This window comes from Manduca sexta, chromosome 9 (genome assembly GCF_014839805.1).
Source record: "Manduca sexta isolate Smith_Timp_Sample1 chromosome 9, JHU_Msex_v1.0, whole genome shotgun sequence".
NCBI lineage: Eukaryota > Metazoa > Arthropoda > Insecta > Lepidoptera > Sphingidae > Manduca > Manduca sexta.
Window position 1 is genome coordinate 1,118,445 of NC_051123.1, and position 16,939 is coordinate 1,135,383.

General features: G+C 41.6%; 1 protein-coding gene across 2 annotated transcripts in view; it reads right to left on the reverse strand.

Annotated features, from left to right (window-relative positions):
* Positions 1-1,046: 1,046 nt before the first annotated feature.
* LOC115455645 (GPI transamidase component PIG-S) overlaps positions 1,047-16,939 on the reverse strand; it is an 82,393-nt gene continuing 66,500 nt past the window's right edge. For both annotated transcript variants that reach the window (XM_030184296.2, XM_030184297.2), the window contains exons 3-11: positions 9,156-9,295; positions 8,156-8,368; positions 7,572-7,769; positions 7,089-7,189; positions 6,038-6,215; positions 3,132-3,307; positions 2,723-2,864; positions 2,046-2,247; positions 1,047-1,204 (exon numbers count right to left, since the gene is read on the reverse strand). In XM_030184296.2, coding sequence (XP_030040156.2) covers positions 1,090-1,204; positions 2,046-2,247; positions 2,723-2,864; positions 3,132-3,307; positions 6,038-6,215; positions 7,089-7,189; positions 7,572-7,769; positions 8,156-8,368; positions 9,156-9,295 — 1,465 coding nt within the window. In that variant the 3' untranslated portion in view covers positions 1,047-1,089. The remainder of the gene's footprint in view (positions 1,205-2,045; positions 2,248-2,722; positions 2,865-3,131; positions 3,308-6,037; positions 6,216-7,088; positions 7,190-7,571; positions 7,770-8,155; positions 8,369-9,155; positions 9,296-16,939) is intronic.

Here is a 16,939-nt window from a genome sequence, read left to right on the forward strand (position 1 = left end):
TTATAAAAAGATATACTCATTTTAAAAATACATAAACTATTGAAACAATGTTTTATGATGTTCTCCATATGTAATTTTAGCCTGTATGCCGTTTAATGCCATGCAGTGCCCAAACTTAGTTTTAGACAAAAATTGCGAAACACTACTGGCTTAAAAGTATTTTTTGGAAACACAAAAAATGTCTTATTTTTTTATAAGATCATATTTATGAAGCAATTTTTTACTTACATGAAAATGATAGTAGGATTCTGGCTTAATAGATGAGATGATGAAATAAACTCTATTCCGCCACTTAGATTTCTATTTCAAGTGTCCTGATTTTACGTTCTACCGTTCACTATGAGAGTTGTATTCGAACTGAACAACCCCGAGACTGGATCATGGTATTCTTCCGCCAAAAATGGCAGTGATGAGCTGATTTTTATCTTTTCGCCCCGTTCCTTAAACGAGGTTTTAATACCATAACAGATGTTGTAATTTTTATACCAGATTTCTGGTGTATCAATGACATGCTCAGGGAAAAAAAAACAAATAGTACATATTTGAATTTTTTCTTGTGCAAATCTGATGATTCCGAAAACAATAGAGATAATTGAAAAATAAATAAGTAATAGATATATTAAATTTCTTCAAATATCGTAATAGCACGTTAAAGCATTTTTAAAACATTGTTAGAATCAAATCCCCCAAATATACTCTTTGACAAATTAACAAAGTAAGTAAGTATAGTACAGTATTTCTTAAAATAAATGTTCGTAACGAAATAGTTTTTACGAAATATTGTTACGAAGTTTTCTGTCTCATCTGTCTTTTTTGTTTTCTATACATTCGTTCTATCATTATGTAATATATAAAATAATTGTATTAAGAAAAATAAGAAACATACGACGAAAAAAAATCATAAAAATATTTCGTAAAAACAATTTCGATACATACATTTATTCTGAAAAATACTCAGTACACAGTTTAATTTGAACTGCATTTTCGACACAATAGTACTGTCCTTTCCATTCCTTCCGATCAATCAATTCCAAAAAGAAACAACATAAAAGATGATAACTATTGTAATAATTTATTCATAATATGACTTCACTCAGTCTTCTCCTTGTTGGTGGGCTTGCCCCTGAACCACAGGATAAGATTCTTCAGCGACAGGACCACAGGGAACATTATCGGCAGGAATAACGGAATGTAGATGGCGTACCTAAAAAAAAACAGCATTCTTAATTAAAATTTTGTCAAAATCACTTCCAGACGTGCAATTTACGGCTTTGTGTTAATAATTAATTTTGGATAGGTCGTGAAATTGGATCAATCAGGTCGTAGTTTATTTGATATTGATTAGTCATTTATATCGTATTGGTCGGTTGGTTGGTGGTATCCTTATCCAAGTATTGCTGTTAAATAAGTGGTAGATTTTTTCAGTACATGAAAATTCATTCAGTCCCTACCATGATAATAATAAATGAATGAATAATGTCGTTGTAGGATTTATAAAAGTCTTATTGGCAGTCCGCCAAGCGACATGGAAGTACGGTTATTAGTGACGTAGTATGGTTTCTTATTGTCCGGGGCGGACGTAACTTTGTTATCCCAAGGAATCGAGGGAAGCAAGTAGAAGTCATGTGCGTTCCCTCTAGCTACTGGTACATGCGACATTTTTTAAATTATCGCTTGAACGGTGAAGGAAAACGTCGTGAGGAAACCTGCATACCTTAGAAGTTCCTAATAAGAATTTTGAGTGTACGTGAAGTCTGCCAACCTACATTAGGCCAGCGTGGTGGACTAAGGCCTAATCCCTCTCAGTAGTAGAGGAGGCCCGTGCTCAGCAGTGGGACAGCATATATAGGGCTGATATTATTATTATTATTATTATATATGCGACGGATATCATTCAAAATGTATACTATGTTATAAGCAGAATAGTGACAAGTATTTCTCATCACACCCTAACCGTCTCTCAGTAACAGAAGAGGCCCGTGTTCAGCAGTTGGACAGTATATAATACAGGGGTGTTAAAGACTAGTATAGAGGAGTCCACTCACTTCTGATCATCCGGGAAGTACAGGAGCGCCAGCAGGCTGGGCTCGGTGAAGGCGGACTCGGCGGCTGTGCGCGCGGCCTGCGCGGCGGCGTGCGCGCGCACCACGTCCCGCGCGCACAGCGCTGCGCCCGCGCCGATGTGACTCACCGCCGCTGTTATGGACGCGCCCACCGAGTCGTTGATTACTATGTTCGATATTTCACCTGGAATGTGTTACAGATGCGTTTAGTTATAAATGGTATAAATGTACATGTTTCAGTAGATTTTTACATCATAATCCTTTATGTGAAAATAATATCTACACCTGTATTAAAATATAATATTTTGAGTACATTTCTACGACAAAATTTAAACAAGAACGCATGTACAACGAATCATTTTTCTTCAGATATTAATAGTTTTAACTAAACAAAATTTCGGTATCCCGTAGCCTACATCCAAAAAACATTTTACTGTAGTTTTCAAAACAATTCCCCTACAAAAGTATGTCACGTTACGCGATCAGCTTTTATATATTCAATTTCAAAGAAGCCGGTATAATTGTGTCGACTGACGAGAGTTAATATCTTTCGTCAGTCGACACTCTATCCTTTACTTATCATCACATACACTGAGGTCACTTTATGGTGACTCCAAAAATAAAAGATCTGTCATATTTATAACAATAAGAAACCTCACCCAACAACTGTGCCAGCGACTGTAGCGTCCTCTCGGCGGAGGTGAGCTGCTCGAGGGTCCTGATGCGGAGCAGACTGTCGATCTCCCAGCGGCGCGGGATCACAGACCGCAGCGGTTCCAAGTAAGCGCCCTCTATGAAATCCTGCAAAAATTACATTTTTTTTTATGCCAAGTTTCTTCCTCATCATAATTTCGCTGGTTCACCATCACAAAGTTCTATTTTAATTTTTATGGATGTTTAAAAAAATGATTAAAATTTTCATGTTGGTAAACATTAAAGGATAAATATGGTTTCCCCTCTCTTTCGGATTTATTGAAATATTCACTGAAAATTATTTATAATCAAGTGAAATAAAGAACATAGAGCCTTGTCACAGTGAGCCGTCGGTTTAATAAAGTGCCATCTCACCGGTTCGATCATCCCCAACAGCTTCCGGAGCTGCGACACGAAGGCGCCCATGACTTGCGTGACGTCGGGCCGGAACACGCGCCGCTCGGCGCAGGCGGCGGCGGGCGGGCTCGCCAGCACCACGCCGCCCCACTTCGGCGACATGAACGCTTGCACCGGCGTCGTCAGGGGCTTGTCTGACAACAATATACATTGGTGTATTTTTCTTTTTTTTAGGATCCAAGCATTGCTCTTGACTGTACAGCTTACGCCCTCCACACCGGCGGAGATGGAAACAGAGGGAGAAAGTTCGTTCGTGCGAAAGTGATACAAAAGGTCACGACCGATATGGAGGAATAACGACGCAAAGAGAGAGATTTTTATTTCGGGCTTTAACGTCGGTCGAAGTAGTGACATATATTTGATCCATTGATATTTAAATCACAAGCCTATAACCATGATAAAATTACGTGTACGTTCACAGAGTAGCGACGTCGCTATCTGCATTGTTTTCGGTCGGACATTCTTCCTATTCTTCTATCTGTCTCACTCGCTCCTCTTTGCCGCTCATGTTCGGTACAGCAGCAGCGACAGCCGGTCCTGCCGCACCGCGTAGTGTCTGTTGTCTCACCGTCGTGTGTGTATATGACGAGCGGCGCGGCGTGGCAGGGCGTGAGGTAGAGCGCGAGGTTGAGCGCGGGCACGTCGGACACGTGCGTGGCGGCGCGCTCCTCCAGCCGCGTCAGCAGCAGCGACAGCCGGTCCTGCCGCACCGCGTAGTGTCTGTTGTCTCACCGTCGTGTGTGTATATGACGAGCGGCGCGGCGTGGCAGGGCGTGAGGTAGAGCGCGAGGTTGAGCGCGGGCACGTCGGACACGTGCGTGGCGGCGCGCTCCTCCAGCCGCGTCAGCAGCAGCGACAGCCGGTCCTGCCGCACCGCGTAGTGTCTGTTGTCTCACCGTCGTGTGTGTATATGACGAGCGGCGCGGCGTGGCAGGGCGTGAGGTAGAGCGCGAGGTTGAGCGCGGGCACGTCGGACACGTGCGTGGCGGCGCGCTCCTCCAGCCGCGTCAGCAGCAGCGACAGCCGGTCCTGCCGCACCGCGTAGTGTCTGTTGTCTCACCGTCGTGTGTGTATATGACGAGCGGCGCGGCGTGGCAGGGCGTGAGGTAGAGCGCGAGGTTGAGCGCGGGCACGTCGGACACGTGCGTGGCGGCGCGCTCCTCCAGCCGCGTCAGCAGCAGCGACAGCCGGTCCTGCCGCACCGCGTAGTGTCTGTTGTCTCACCGTCGTGTGTGTATATGACGAGCGGCGCGGCGTGGCAGGGCGTGAGGTAGAGCGCGAGGTTGAGCGCGGGCACGTCGGACACGTGCGTGGCGGCGCGCTCCTCCAGCCGCGTCAGCAGCAGCGACAGCCGGTCCTGCCGCACCGCGTAGTGTCTGTTGTCTCACCGTCGTGTGTGTATATGACGAGCGGCGCGGCGTGGCAGGGCGTGAGGTAGAGCGCGAGGTTGAGCGCGGGCACGTCGGACACGTGCGTGGCGGCGCGCTCCTCCAGCCGCGTCAGCAGCAGCGACAGCCGGTCCTGCCGCACCGCGTAGTGTCTGTTGTCTCACCGTCGTGTGTGTATATGACGAGCGGCGCGGCGTGGCAGGGCGTGAGGTAGAGCGCGAGGTTGAGCGCGGGCACGTCGGACACGTGCGTGGCGGCGCGCTCCTCCAGCCGCGTCAGCAGCAGCGACAGCCGGTCCTGCCGCACCGCGTAGTGTCTGTTGTCTCACCGTCGTGTGTGTATATGACGAGCGGCGCGGCGTGGCAGGGCGTGAGGTAGAGCGCGAGGTTGAGCGCGGGCACGTCGGACACGTGCGTGGCGGCGCGCTCCTCCAGCCGCGTCAGCAGCAGCGACAGCCGGTCCTGCCGCACCGCGTAGTGTCTGTTGTCTCACCGTCGTGTGTGTATATGACGAGCGGCGCGGCGTGGCAGGGCGTGAGGTAGAGCGCGAGGTTGAGCGCGGGCACGTCGGACACGTGCGTGGCGGCGCGCTCCTCCAGCCGCGTCAGCAGCAGCGACAGCCGGTCCTGCCGCACCGCGTAGTGTCTGTTGTCTCACCGTCGTGTGTGTATATGACGAGCGGCGCGGCGTGGCAGGGCGTGAGGTAGAGCGCGAGGTTGAGCGCGGGCACGTCGGACACGTGCGTGGCGGCGCGCTCCTCCAGCCGCGTCAGCAGCAGCGACAGCCGGTCCTGCCGCACCGCGTAGTGTCTGTTGTCTCACCGTCGTGTGTGTATATGACGAGCGGCGCGGCGTGGCAGGGCGTGAGGTAGAGCGCGAGGTTGAGCGCGGGCACGTCGGACACGTGCGTGGCGGCGCGCTCCTCCAGCCGCGTCAGCAGCAGCGACAGCCGGTCCTGCCGCACCGCGTAGTGTCTGTTGTCTCACCGTCGTGTGTGTATATGACGAGCGGCGCGGCGTGGCAGGGCGTGAGGTAGAGCGCGAGGTTGAGCGCGGGCACGTCGGACACGTGCGTGGCGGCGCGCTCCTCCAGCCGCGTCAGCAGCAGCGACAGCCGGTCCTGCCGCACCGCGTAGTGTCTGTTGTCTCACCGTCGTGTGTGTATATGACGAGCGGCGCGGCGTGGCAGGGCGTGAGGTAGAGCGCGAGGTTGAGCGCGGGCACGTCGGACACGTGCGTGGCGGCGCGCTCCTCCAGCCGCGTCAGCAGCAGCGACAGCCGGTCCTGCCGCACCGCGTAGTGTCTGTTGTCTCACCGTCGTGTGTGTATATGACGAGCGGCGCGGCGTGGCAGGGCGTGAGGTAGAGCGCGAGGTTGAGCGCGGGCACGTCGGACACGTGCGTGGCGGCGCGCTCCTCCAGCCGCGTCAGCAGCAGCGACAGCCGGTCCTGCCGCACCGCGTAGTGTCTGTTGTCTCACCGTCGTGTGTGTATATGACGAGCGGCGCGGCGTGGCAGGGCGTGAGGTAGAGCGCGAGGTTGAGCGCGGGCACGTCGGACACGTGCGTGGCGGCGCGCTCCTCCAGCCGCGTCAGCAGCAGCGACAGCCGGTCCTGCCGCACCGCGTAGTGCCGACCCCAGTCGCTCTTGTCCTTTATCTGGAAACCAACGTGGAACTATGAACTACTTTTTATTCACCCCATATAATGAGATTCGCGCCCTATTACATGGGACCTAACGTACCTAGCGAAATTTTAATGCGATACATTCGCCATCCTAAAATAGAATTCGTCAAGTACACTAGCTACAATTTCCTTCAAAACGGAACACAACAGTGAATAAACACTGCTGCTTTGGCGGTAGAAATAGACATGGCGATGGTACCAACCCCGGCGGAATCTTTCATACGAGAGACCTAACACCAGTTATGTAACTTGATCTTGACAAAAGTTAATCTCGAGGCAAGCTTTTATCTCTACCTTTTTTCTCTACATATGCAGGTTACTTTTTTTAAAGAATTTAAATAAAAACTTGACGTTAAAAAAATATATCTTTTAATTTTTCCAGCAAATCTTTTAATTTGATAGCCATATTATAGGAGTGCGTAATGAGTACCTAGTCCGCCATCTTAAATGATCTGCCATATTGGATTTAGAGTGAAGTAATTAAATTTTTATATTCTTCTTAGCAAACCATTTCATTTCATATTAGGGGCGTGCATAAAAAATAACTAGTTCATCATCTTGGACCGTCCGCCATATTGGATTTAGAAACACGTCTCTTACCTAACCGTGTCTTGTCATCCAAACTATATTTGTGTGTCAAATTTAATCCTTATCGGTTGAGAAAAACTACATTAAAATTCATTTGCTAAATTAGGCCCAAACCTACATACAAATAAGTTAAATAAAAGCTCGTCAAAAAGTGCAACATTATAAGACATAATAACGAACTGCGAACCTAATACAGTATCACTGCAAATTAAATCAGTCTAGGAACCAAAACATGCTTATATCTGAATGTAGACCTACCTCTTTAGCTTGGAAGTCGAAGTTCAGCAGATAAAGCCACTGGGACTTGAGCGTAAAGTTGTGCAGCACGCTCAACTCGTCCACGAACGAGCCGATGTAATCTGGAACGAGAATATTCGTGTTTAAAGATCTGGTGTGACGAGTGCCGTAATTGGACTTTAAAGGGAAATTATTTGAATGTGGCTTCTTACATGAAAAATCTTTACCTTCCTATATTTATAGTATAAATTTTTCCGACAAAAAACTTTGTAAATTTTAGCAAAATTTTGGGGTCTCTTGAATTTGGGATCCGTGATATTTTTCCCGTAATTTTATCTGTGACTTCTTCGATACCCACTGTCAAGTTGGATGTAAAAGAGGGGGGGGGGGGATAGGGACGAAACTGGATTTGTTATATTATACAAAGAGCATCAAATTAATTGTTATGTAAGCAATGTTAAGTGTTATATTATATTACATCATAAATCACTTCAGGATCCTTACCGTCCAGAGCCTCAGCGGCAGCGAACTCGACCTGCATCTGGTCAGGCTTGGGATGCACCACGGACAGCACCACGTGGTAGGAATCTGCTGGCGGGAAGCGAGTGCGTCGCGCTGTGTCGGCCGTGTCCGACCGCGCGCCCACCAGCGTGCTAGTCTGGTACACCCAGCGTTTCAGCGCTTGGACTATTGTGGGAGCGGCTAGGAAAAACAAAAAATCGAATGCATCTTTGTTAAATTGACCGCCGTGAGTTGATATAATAATTAAATTGTTGTATCTATGAACAAATAATTAAAATTCAATACGATTGTGTTAAAAAACATAAATGTACAAAGAATGGATTTGGCATTACACCCCATTCCTGAAGTCTCTGATTTATACCCCGGATCGAGAAATAATGTTTTTTTTTTTCTCATATCAACCCGAAGTCCGAAATCATACTCTGTAAATAAGGTATTAATAAATTCACCTCCTACTTGGGAACCAAATGTACTTCGAATGTAAATTACAGTTCTACCCACCTCTACAGAGATAACCAGATGCTTTATATGTATCAAATAGTACACCGACTCAACGTTCAACCAACCTTTACCATCCCTGAAGAACATGACCCGCTCAGCGCCGAGCCAAACATCCTGGAACAGTGGCTTCCTCTGCACCAGATGAAACGTATTATGTCTGGTCAGGTCCACACTCTTGGCCACCTCCTCTAGGGCTTCGTGCTCGTCCGCCACGGAGGTCAGGGTCCGTTGGAGGTCGGCTGGTGTGCGCTGTTTATTTATCTTCAGCTTTATTATGTCTGTAATGTAGTTGTATTTTTGATTAGATGTCTATCAAGTTTTATCTTTGTGGGATACAATGTATGAACGTATTACATTTGATAGTATAGTGTGATTTATTGTTATTAGTCTGTTATTTATTAGTATTACAATATCTATGACTAGGAAATCGAATTATACACTACTTAGTCACTGTAAAATTACTTTTGTTGCAGAATTAATCATATCGAAGTATAACGCCAAGTAACTAATATGGTAACTAATGCAAAATGTCAACTGTGATCATTTGCCCTTAATCTACAAACACCAGCATCGTGTACGTCTAACAATGGCGAAGAATGAAATTTTCCAAAAGAAAACCCAACATATATGTTCCAAAAATATGCATACATGTCTGCAAGTCGTTCTATTGATAACTAGATGTTAGATAAATTACAAAAGGGAAGTCGATAGTAATCGGGTTATATGGACCTTCGCTACTGTTGTCTAAAAGCATTTTCAATTCAATCTTCGATACGCATCGAGAGACGTGCACTAATTTCATCATCAACCAAAAATCTGATTTCTAAGTGATAGAAGAGATTTTTTGAATTTACTTTTACTACATAAGATTATGAATGCCCCTTACTTCCTTAATAAGTTTTTATTAAAGGGACCACATAGACCACCTTGAAAACTAACTGCTTGTATCTAGAGTTACAATTACATAAGATTACATACTGTTACTATATATGTACATGTGTGGATTTAAATTGAATTGTAAACTCCGTTAGCAGTCCGTTAATAATTATAAATAAATAAACATACCAGAATCAGCAAAGGCCTTTTCGATTTCGTCAATGACTACCGCGGCGGTGGCATCGTCGTCGGCCAGGACAGTGAGCTCAGTCGTGATGGAGTGCTTCAGGGGCTCGAAGGCGCTAATCTTGTCGTACGGGAGAGCTACTCTGGAATCGAATAAATACCCTTGCTATATCGTTTTGATCCCTCGTTTCTTTGGTTCTGTTTACTCGTCCTGCCAAGCTGCAGTGTTCAGCTCTCTTGTATTGTAGTATAGGTATAGCCAGTGCAATTAGTTTCATCGAACATCTAACATCGCGGCGTGTCGCTTGTGCTATAAAGTTGTTTAATTTTGGACTAGTTTCTGCTCAGGGCTTCGCCAGCGTGAAGGAGGTTTCCGCGTTGAAAAATAATCCCGCTTTCTATTTTCCCGAGTGGCCTATAACCTTCCAAGGGTCTTAAACTATCTCCATACCAAATTACATAAAAACCCGTTCAGTAGATTTTGTGAAAATCGATCATATACAGACAGACAGAAAAAAGGACTTTGATTTATAATATGTATAGAATATAGATGTTGTTACTATTTATAGTCGTACCGGTAATCATAACATCAATTTCTTGTTAAAACAATTTTACCCAACGACGTGACATTTGGCTCTCTGCCGGCATCCAGATTTTGGTGTGGAATTTTTTAATGAACGCATATGCTATAACGTTGAAATTCGGGGAGCTCATGTGGGGTTACACGAAACTGGAAAGTTAACTCCTGTATGTTGGTTATCAGGATGTGATTTTGTTGTTATTAATAAAGCACTTGATGAAACTTAGATAAATGTATTCAAAGAGATAAAAGGGTATTGTACGTTAAAACAGTCAGAGACAAGAGAGATATAGAGAGGGGACTTAAAAATTAGTGATGTACGGTTTACTCCAACATCCTCCCTTGAACGCAAACCCATTGCAGTGGTGAAGACACGAAGCTTACAGTGGGGAAGGCCCTTAGTTAATGCATCAGCAATCATCTTGTCAGTGCATATATATTCCATTGTAATTTGCCCAGCTGCGATTTTCTCTTTAATAAAATGGTATCTGACGTCTATGTGTTTGCTGCGTGCTTGATAGGCATCAGAACCTGAAATACTAATAGCACTCTGATTGTCACAGTATAAAGTTATAGGCATTTCAGAAACATTTTGATGGATGTCATTTTCAAGTTGTTGAAGCCAGAGTGCTTCCTGTGACGCTGAGGCCATGGACATATATTCTGCTTCAGTGCTGGAAAGAGCAACTGTAGATTGTTTCTTTGAGTTCCAACTTATACATGCACCCTGAAAAACAAACAAATATCCAGTACATGATCTTCTATCTATAGTGTCATTGGCCCAATCTGCATCACAGAATCCAACAATATTGTTACTGTTCCTTTTGAAAGTTAGCTTCATATTAATTGTTCCTTTTTAGGTAGCTGAATATTCTTTTCACAGCAATCCAATGTTGCATTGTAGGATTGTTATTAAATCTGCTTGCAGAGTTAACAGCAAATGTTATATCCGGGCGAGTACCTTGTGACAAGTATAGTAGGCAACCAACAGATTCTTGATAGGGAACATTTTGCAGAATTTCATTTTCATTTTCAGCCACGGTTTCCAATTGGAGTTCCAGCTTCAAATGGTGTTGTGACAGGTTTGCAGTTTGACATTTTAAATCTGTCTAAAATTTTCTCAATGTAAATTGATTGATCCAATGATATTTCATCTAAATTATTATTTTGTGAAATTTTAAGTCCAATACATTGCTGAGCTTTGCCAAGATCTTTCATTTTAAACTTTTCTTGTAGTTTTTCTTTTATATATGATGCAGATATATTATTATTAAAAAAACAAAGTATATCATCAACATACACTGCTATAAATATTATATCATGCTCATTATTAAGCCTGTAGTATATGCAAGGATCTACCATTGATCTCTTTAATCCAATCTCTAAAAGAGTGGCATTGAGCTTCTTATTCCATTGACGGCTGGCCTGTTTTAGGCCATACAGGGCTTTGTTAAGCCGACAAACTTTATTTTCTAGCTCATAACAAGGTGGTAAAGTCATGAATATTTCCTCTTCAACTTCTCCTTGAAGAAATGCTGTAACCGCATCCATCTGATGGATTACCAGTTTGTATTTAGCTGCCAAGCCAACTAAGTATCTTATTGATGTATAGCGAACCACTGGAGCATAGACTTCATGATAATCAATGCCTTTTGTTTGTTTGAACCCCTTGATGACCAGTCTAGCTTTGTATCGCACTATGTTTCCAACATCATTTCTCTTTGTTTTATAGACCCATTTACATGGAATTAACTTTTTGCCTGGAGGTAAGTCTACTACAGTCCAGGTATTATTTTCAATTAATGACTGATATTCAGTTTCCATTGCCTTTTTCCACAAATCTGAGTCTTCACAATTTAATGCTTCAATATGACTTTGTGGCTCATTATCCAGGAGACTCATAGTAGACTCTGAGTTTAAACATAAAAATGAATTTAGTTCAGAATTATTAGTGGTTGTAACATCATTTTCATTATTTATATTTTGTTGTCGGTTTAGTCTGGGTCTTAAATTCATATTAAAAATCTCTGGTGAGCTAGAGCTATCTGTAGGTATGTAGGTTTCATCATTTGGGTCTTCATATGAGCTTGAATCATGATCTGTATAGCTTGTTTCATTATTTATTTCTTCAAAGTCTGGTTCTTCTTGAAAATATGTAATGTTGGTCTCATGACTATAATTATCTCCATTTGCTTCTAGATGTTTTTTTACATTAAATTTCTTAATTTTATTTTGAGATTCATCAATATTTTGGTTGAGGCTTTCTTCTAGAAATACTGCATCTCTACTCATCATAATTTGCTTATTTTTCTCATCAATAAAACGATAACCTTTGGTGCAGTCGCTATATCCAATGAATGTCAATTTATGTGATTTGACATCTAATTTGTGACGCTTTTCCTTTGGAATATGAACCATTGCTGGGCATCCAAATACTTTCAAATGACTAAGGTCAGGCTTATATCCAGTCCATCGCTCTTCTGGTGTTACTTGTGGCAGTGAGCGAGTCGGTGATCTATTGATGATGTATGCTGCAGTTGCTATGGCTTCTGCCCAATACTCCTTCTGTAAAGAGGCATTAAATAACATGCATTTAGCTTTTTCAACTAAAGTCCGGTTCATCCTTTCACTTACACCGTTCTGTTCAGGTGTGTATGGAGTACTTGTCTCATGCTTAATACCAAAGTGTTTTAAACATTTGTCAAACTTGTGGTTTCTATACTCTTTCCATTGTCAGTTCTGAATATTTTAATTTTGCAGTCCAATTCATTTTCAACTTTATTTTTGAATTCTATAAATTTTTCAAACACCTCTGATTTTTGTTTTAGAAAATAGACAAATACTTTTTTAGAAAAATCATCTATAAATGTTAAAAAGTACCTTGCTCCTCCAATAGACTGATTTTCCATTGGTCCACATACATCACTGTGGATAAGCTCTAATAACTTTGATGCCCGGTATCCTTCATGCTTAAAAGGTAGTCTGGTTTGCTTTGCTTGTAAACAAGGAATGCATGTTATTTCTTTGTTCTGCTGAGACATTTTCACACCTAATGTACAATCTGGAATCTTATTTAAATCATTAAAGTTAATATGACCCAGTCTTTGATGCCATAGATACTTGTCTACAGAAATTGCCGACATTGCTTTTCCACTATGACAGGATAATAATTTATATGTATTATTCACAAGTTTTGCATTGGCCACTACATGCCCTTGCTTGTTTTTTACTGCACAGCCATTTTCATTGAATTCTACTTGATTTCCATTAGAAATGATTTTACTCACTGACAGTAAATTTGTGGATAAGTCAGGTACATATAGAACATCATTAACCTGAATACAGTCAGGAATTCCAGTAGCTTCATTTGGTACTTGTATAGTAACTGTGCCACAGCTGTGTACACTAAGTACTTTATTATCAGCAATCCTGATGTTGTCAACAGGCGGTGCCTTTTTTATTTTGAAGCCAATGGCCATGCATTGTCATGTGGGACGATGCTCCTGAGTCCACATACCAGCTAGTGTTGTCGTTTAGTAAAGAGGCTGAGAAAGCAGCAACAAAACTATTCTTAGTATCATTATTGTTTTCTTTTTTGTTTCTGAACCAACACTGTTTGCTAACATGACCGTGTTTATTACAATTAAAGCATCGGGGTCCTTTAGGTTTTTCTGAATAAGTTGATTTATTTTTATTGTGTTGAGAGTTTTTGTATTTATTTGATTTTACATAAAAAGCAGTAGTAGTATCTGATCTCACTTCTTGTAACAATTTTGTCTTTATCAGATCGGCACTAATCTTTATACCAGAGCTCTCAATCCCCATTATCATAGGCTTGTATTCTTCGGGTAAACCAGCCAACATTAGTGTTCCAAGCCACTCACCGTCAACACTAAAACCTATTGCTCTCAGTTTGTGTGCTGCTGACATAATTTTATTAATGTAATCTTCTACGTTCGTACTTGAATTGAGATTAGTATTTATCAGATCTCTTAGAAGCCCAACTTTACGGAGAAGGCCGGAGTCTTCAAATGCTTTCGATAGCTTGTCCCATACCAATTTCGCAGTGCTGGCGTCTTGAACATGTACATATAGTTGTGGGTCTATTGATAGTATAATCTTAGACTTAGCTTTAATATCCTTTTTGTTATCCACGGAGTCCACGGAGGTTATACATTCCCACAACTCCTCATGTTGCAGATATGCTTCCATTGCGAAATTTCCACGTCGAAAAATTATCTCTTCCGGTTAATTTTTGTATTGATAATGTGTTTGTAGTCATGTTGATAGTTTCGTAAAGATTTTGAAGCGGAAGGAAAATTTTGTCATGCGGTTTTTTTTTTGAGGTTATACTCGAATTTATTAAACTTACTAAAAAGAACTTTTAGAAATCTTTAATAGAACGGGACGGCCCATAACCTGTTGTTATTAATAAAGCACTTGATGAAACTTAGATAAATGTATTCAAAGAGATAAAAGGGTATTGTACGTTAAAACAGTCAGAGACAAGAGAGATATAGAGAGGGGACTTAAAAATTAGTGATGTACGGTGACCGGTGAGCTGTCTATGGGTCACTGGTATTTGCGTTTACTCCAACAGATTTACATATAATTCTTCAACAATGAAAATATCACGCAACTAGATAATAGGATATATGCAATATTTAAATATACCAAAGTTAACTGTTGAAGTTTAGATTGAAGAAATAGTATTGGTTGAACTTTACGACTTTTACCTTATTGGACCTGCTGCCCCTAGTAGGTGCCAAGTTATCAATCCTTAGCCTAATTAGGAATCCTATTTGAAAAGAAATGTTTATGATACACACGAAACGAATGTATGATCACAGGTCTCAAGAGCGTGCTACTGACCTCTCTATCATGAATGCGGGTCTCTTGACACGCACCAGGCCTTATTTACCTCAATGTATTAGATGATGAAATAATTATCGTTATTGCTTGCTTTTGTTCTCCGCATTTCATTGTCGATTATATTGGCTAAAGTATGCAAATCATTTTCCGTCTTGAAATCCTTTTTGGAGATAAAATGTCGTGTGTGAAAAGTCGTTTTTATTCTAAAGTAAGTTTGGAAATCCAGCAACCGTTATTGAAATGAATTCTAGAAGACAATGAGAAATTCAAAAGGCGTTAGTAAGTTCTAATAGGTACAAATCATATGAACTTGGAAAAGAATTTTTTTATTAATCATAGATAGTGGTGTATTCACATGTATAGATGTAATGATAAAGTATTAAAAACGAAAAACATGTTTGTTTTCTCCAAGTAAAACAAAATATGTGAAATGCAATATTATTTTTATCTTCAAGAGGGAATCTCCCAGACGATCAATATAACCTCCATGAGGCTTGAAGGACGCAGCAAATCCAATTAAAATGGCCAGACTATAAAATTAAAATGCACATACAATTCTTTTCCCCTATTTATCCTTGAAGCTAGGATCACTAACCCCTCAATGTCTTTAGTCTTATAAAATTTTATTACAATGTGTTGCAGAAACAATACTCTGATATTATGCTGTACTATCAAAACTAACTAGTTGAATACTGAGTCATTTTATTCCTGAAGACGCGCCCATTACTTTCTCTAATCGCATCGCAATCGCAATACAGGCTGCGTGACTAGCAGGAGTTCACACACATACTATGAATAGTGTCGGGCAAAGTGCAATACCTCGTAACTGACAGAAAAAATTATAGAATTATCAATCAAAAGTTTCGTATATTAAGTGCCAATTTTAATTGGAACATTTACACTGTATTTAATGAGAGTTGTAAATTAACTAAGCTCTATGATCTGTAACGTCTGATAGTATTGAGCTAATTGGAAATCTAGACTTCTGCGTATAGCGATCAAAATCCAGTTCCCACCGCATCAAACACAATATATCAAGTTCAGTCTGTCATTTTCGTTTGATTATATGTGCATAGTGACATTGGCGTCCTTCTTACCGATCGATAGCCGGGGTTAAAATGCAAGCTTAAAAAAAAGTAATAAAACTATTATCAGTCGAAAAAAGGTCGAAGTGTAATTACTTCTGGCTAAATTGGAACGATACGGACACGAGACCGAATCTTATTGTTTATACTCGCGTTATCTTCTTTCATTTAATCTTTGGTTAATTTTATAGCCTTTTAAGGGGAAGGTTGAATGGATGTATTGCATCTGAGTGGCAATGGCGAAAGCTCCTTGTGTTTTGTGCTGGCTTCTTGGCAATATTTTCGTCCTTCACCACTGCTAAGGGGCTGCTAATAACATTAACTTTGTAATAATATACTCTTCTGTTTCTCGCGGTCGCGTTGCTAGTCACAGGCCTTCTTTGCTATAGAAGGTTTAGACCTGAGTCTATAACGCTGGCCTAGTGCGGATTGGTAGGCTGTACATGCTCTTTCCTGTCAGCCTGAGCTGGTCTTTTTGTTTATTTTGTAGTCTCATTTGTTTTATGTGCAATATAAAATGTCTGTAGTTATATAAGTGACTTAATTGGAGGAATTATAATTATATAATTCTAATATTCTCATGTAACTTGGGTTATCATAAGTGCAACTATGTTCGCTAACATGAATAAATCATTTTATTTTATACTTTGAAAATTCAGTTTGCTCACAATGATTTTCCTTCACCGTTAACGCGAGCGATGGTTAACAAAAGTTGAATAGCGTGATGAACCTACGTCCAAGAAGCCACATTTTTAACTTTGATATCAGGTGTTGCGCATTGAACAAATAAACAATTAATCACGTGACCATAACTACTTTGTTTGTTAAACCGCGAAATGTTTATATTTTGGTTTCAAACTTGTTTATGGTAAGGATTTTTTACACAAAGATATGGCGATTTTAATCTATGTTTATTTTATGTGGATAATTCGAAGACAAGCCTATTAATTATACAATAATATACGTGCGCCGTATCATTTTGTAAGCACGTTTCCAATTAAATCAACGCTTAGGGGGTAATGTTGTGTTTGGTATAGATAAGACTTAATAAAAATATACAGCACAAGGCAAGAAGAGTAGGCAATTGGAAGATAAATGGCTCGCTCTAAGTTTTTATAAGTATTAACTATAAGTAATACCGGGCCAAAATATTGTGACTGAGTTTTGGTGTGATACCCTGTGCCCCGAAAAACACGTAAAGCCGTTGGTCCTGCGCCTGATCTTTCTCCAGTTATGTCGGGTTGTCGTCT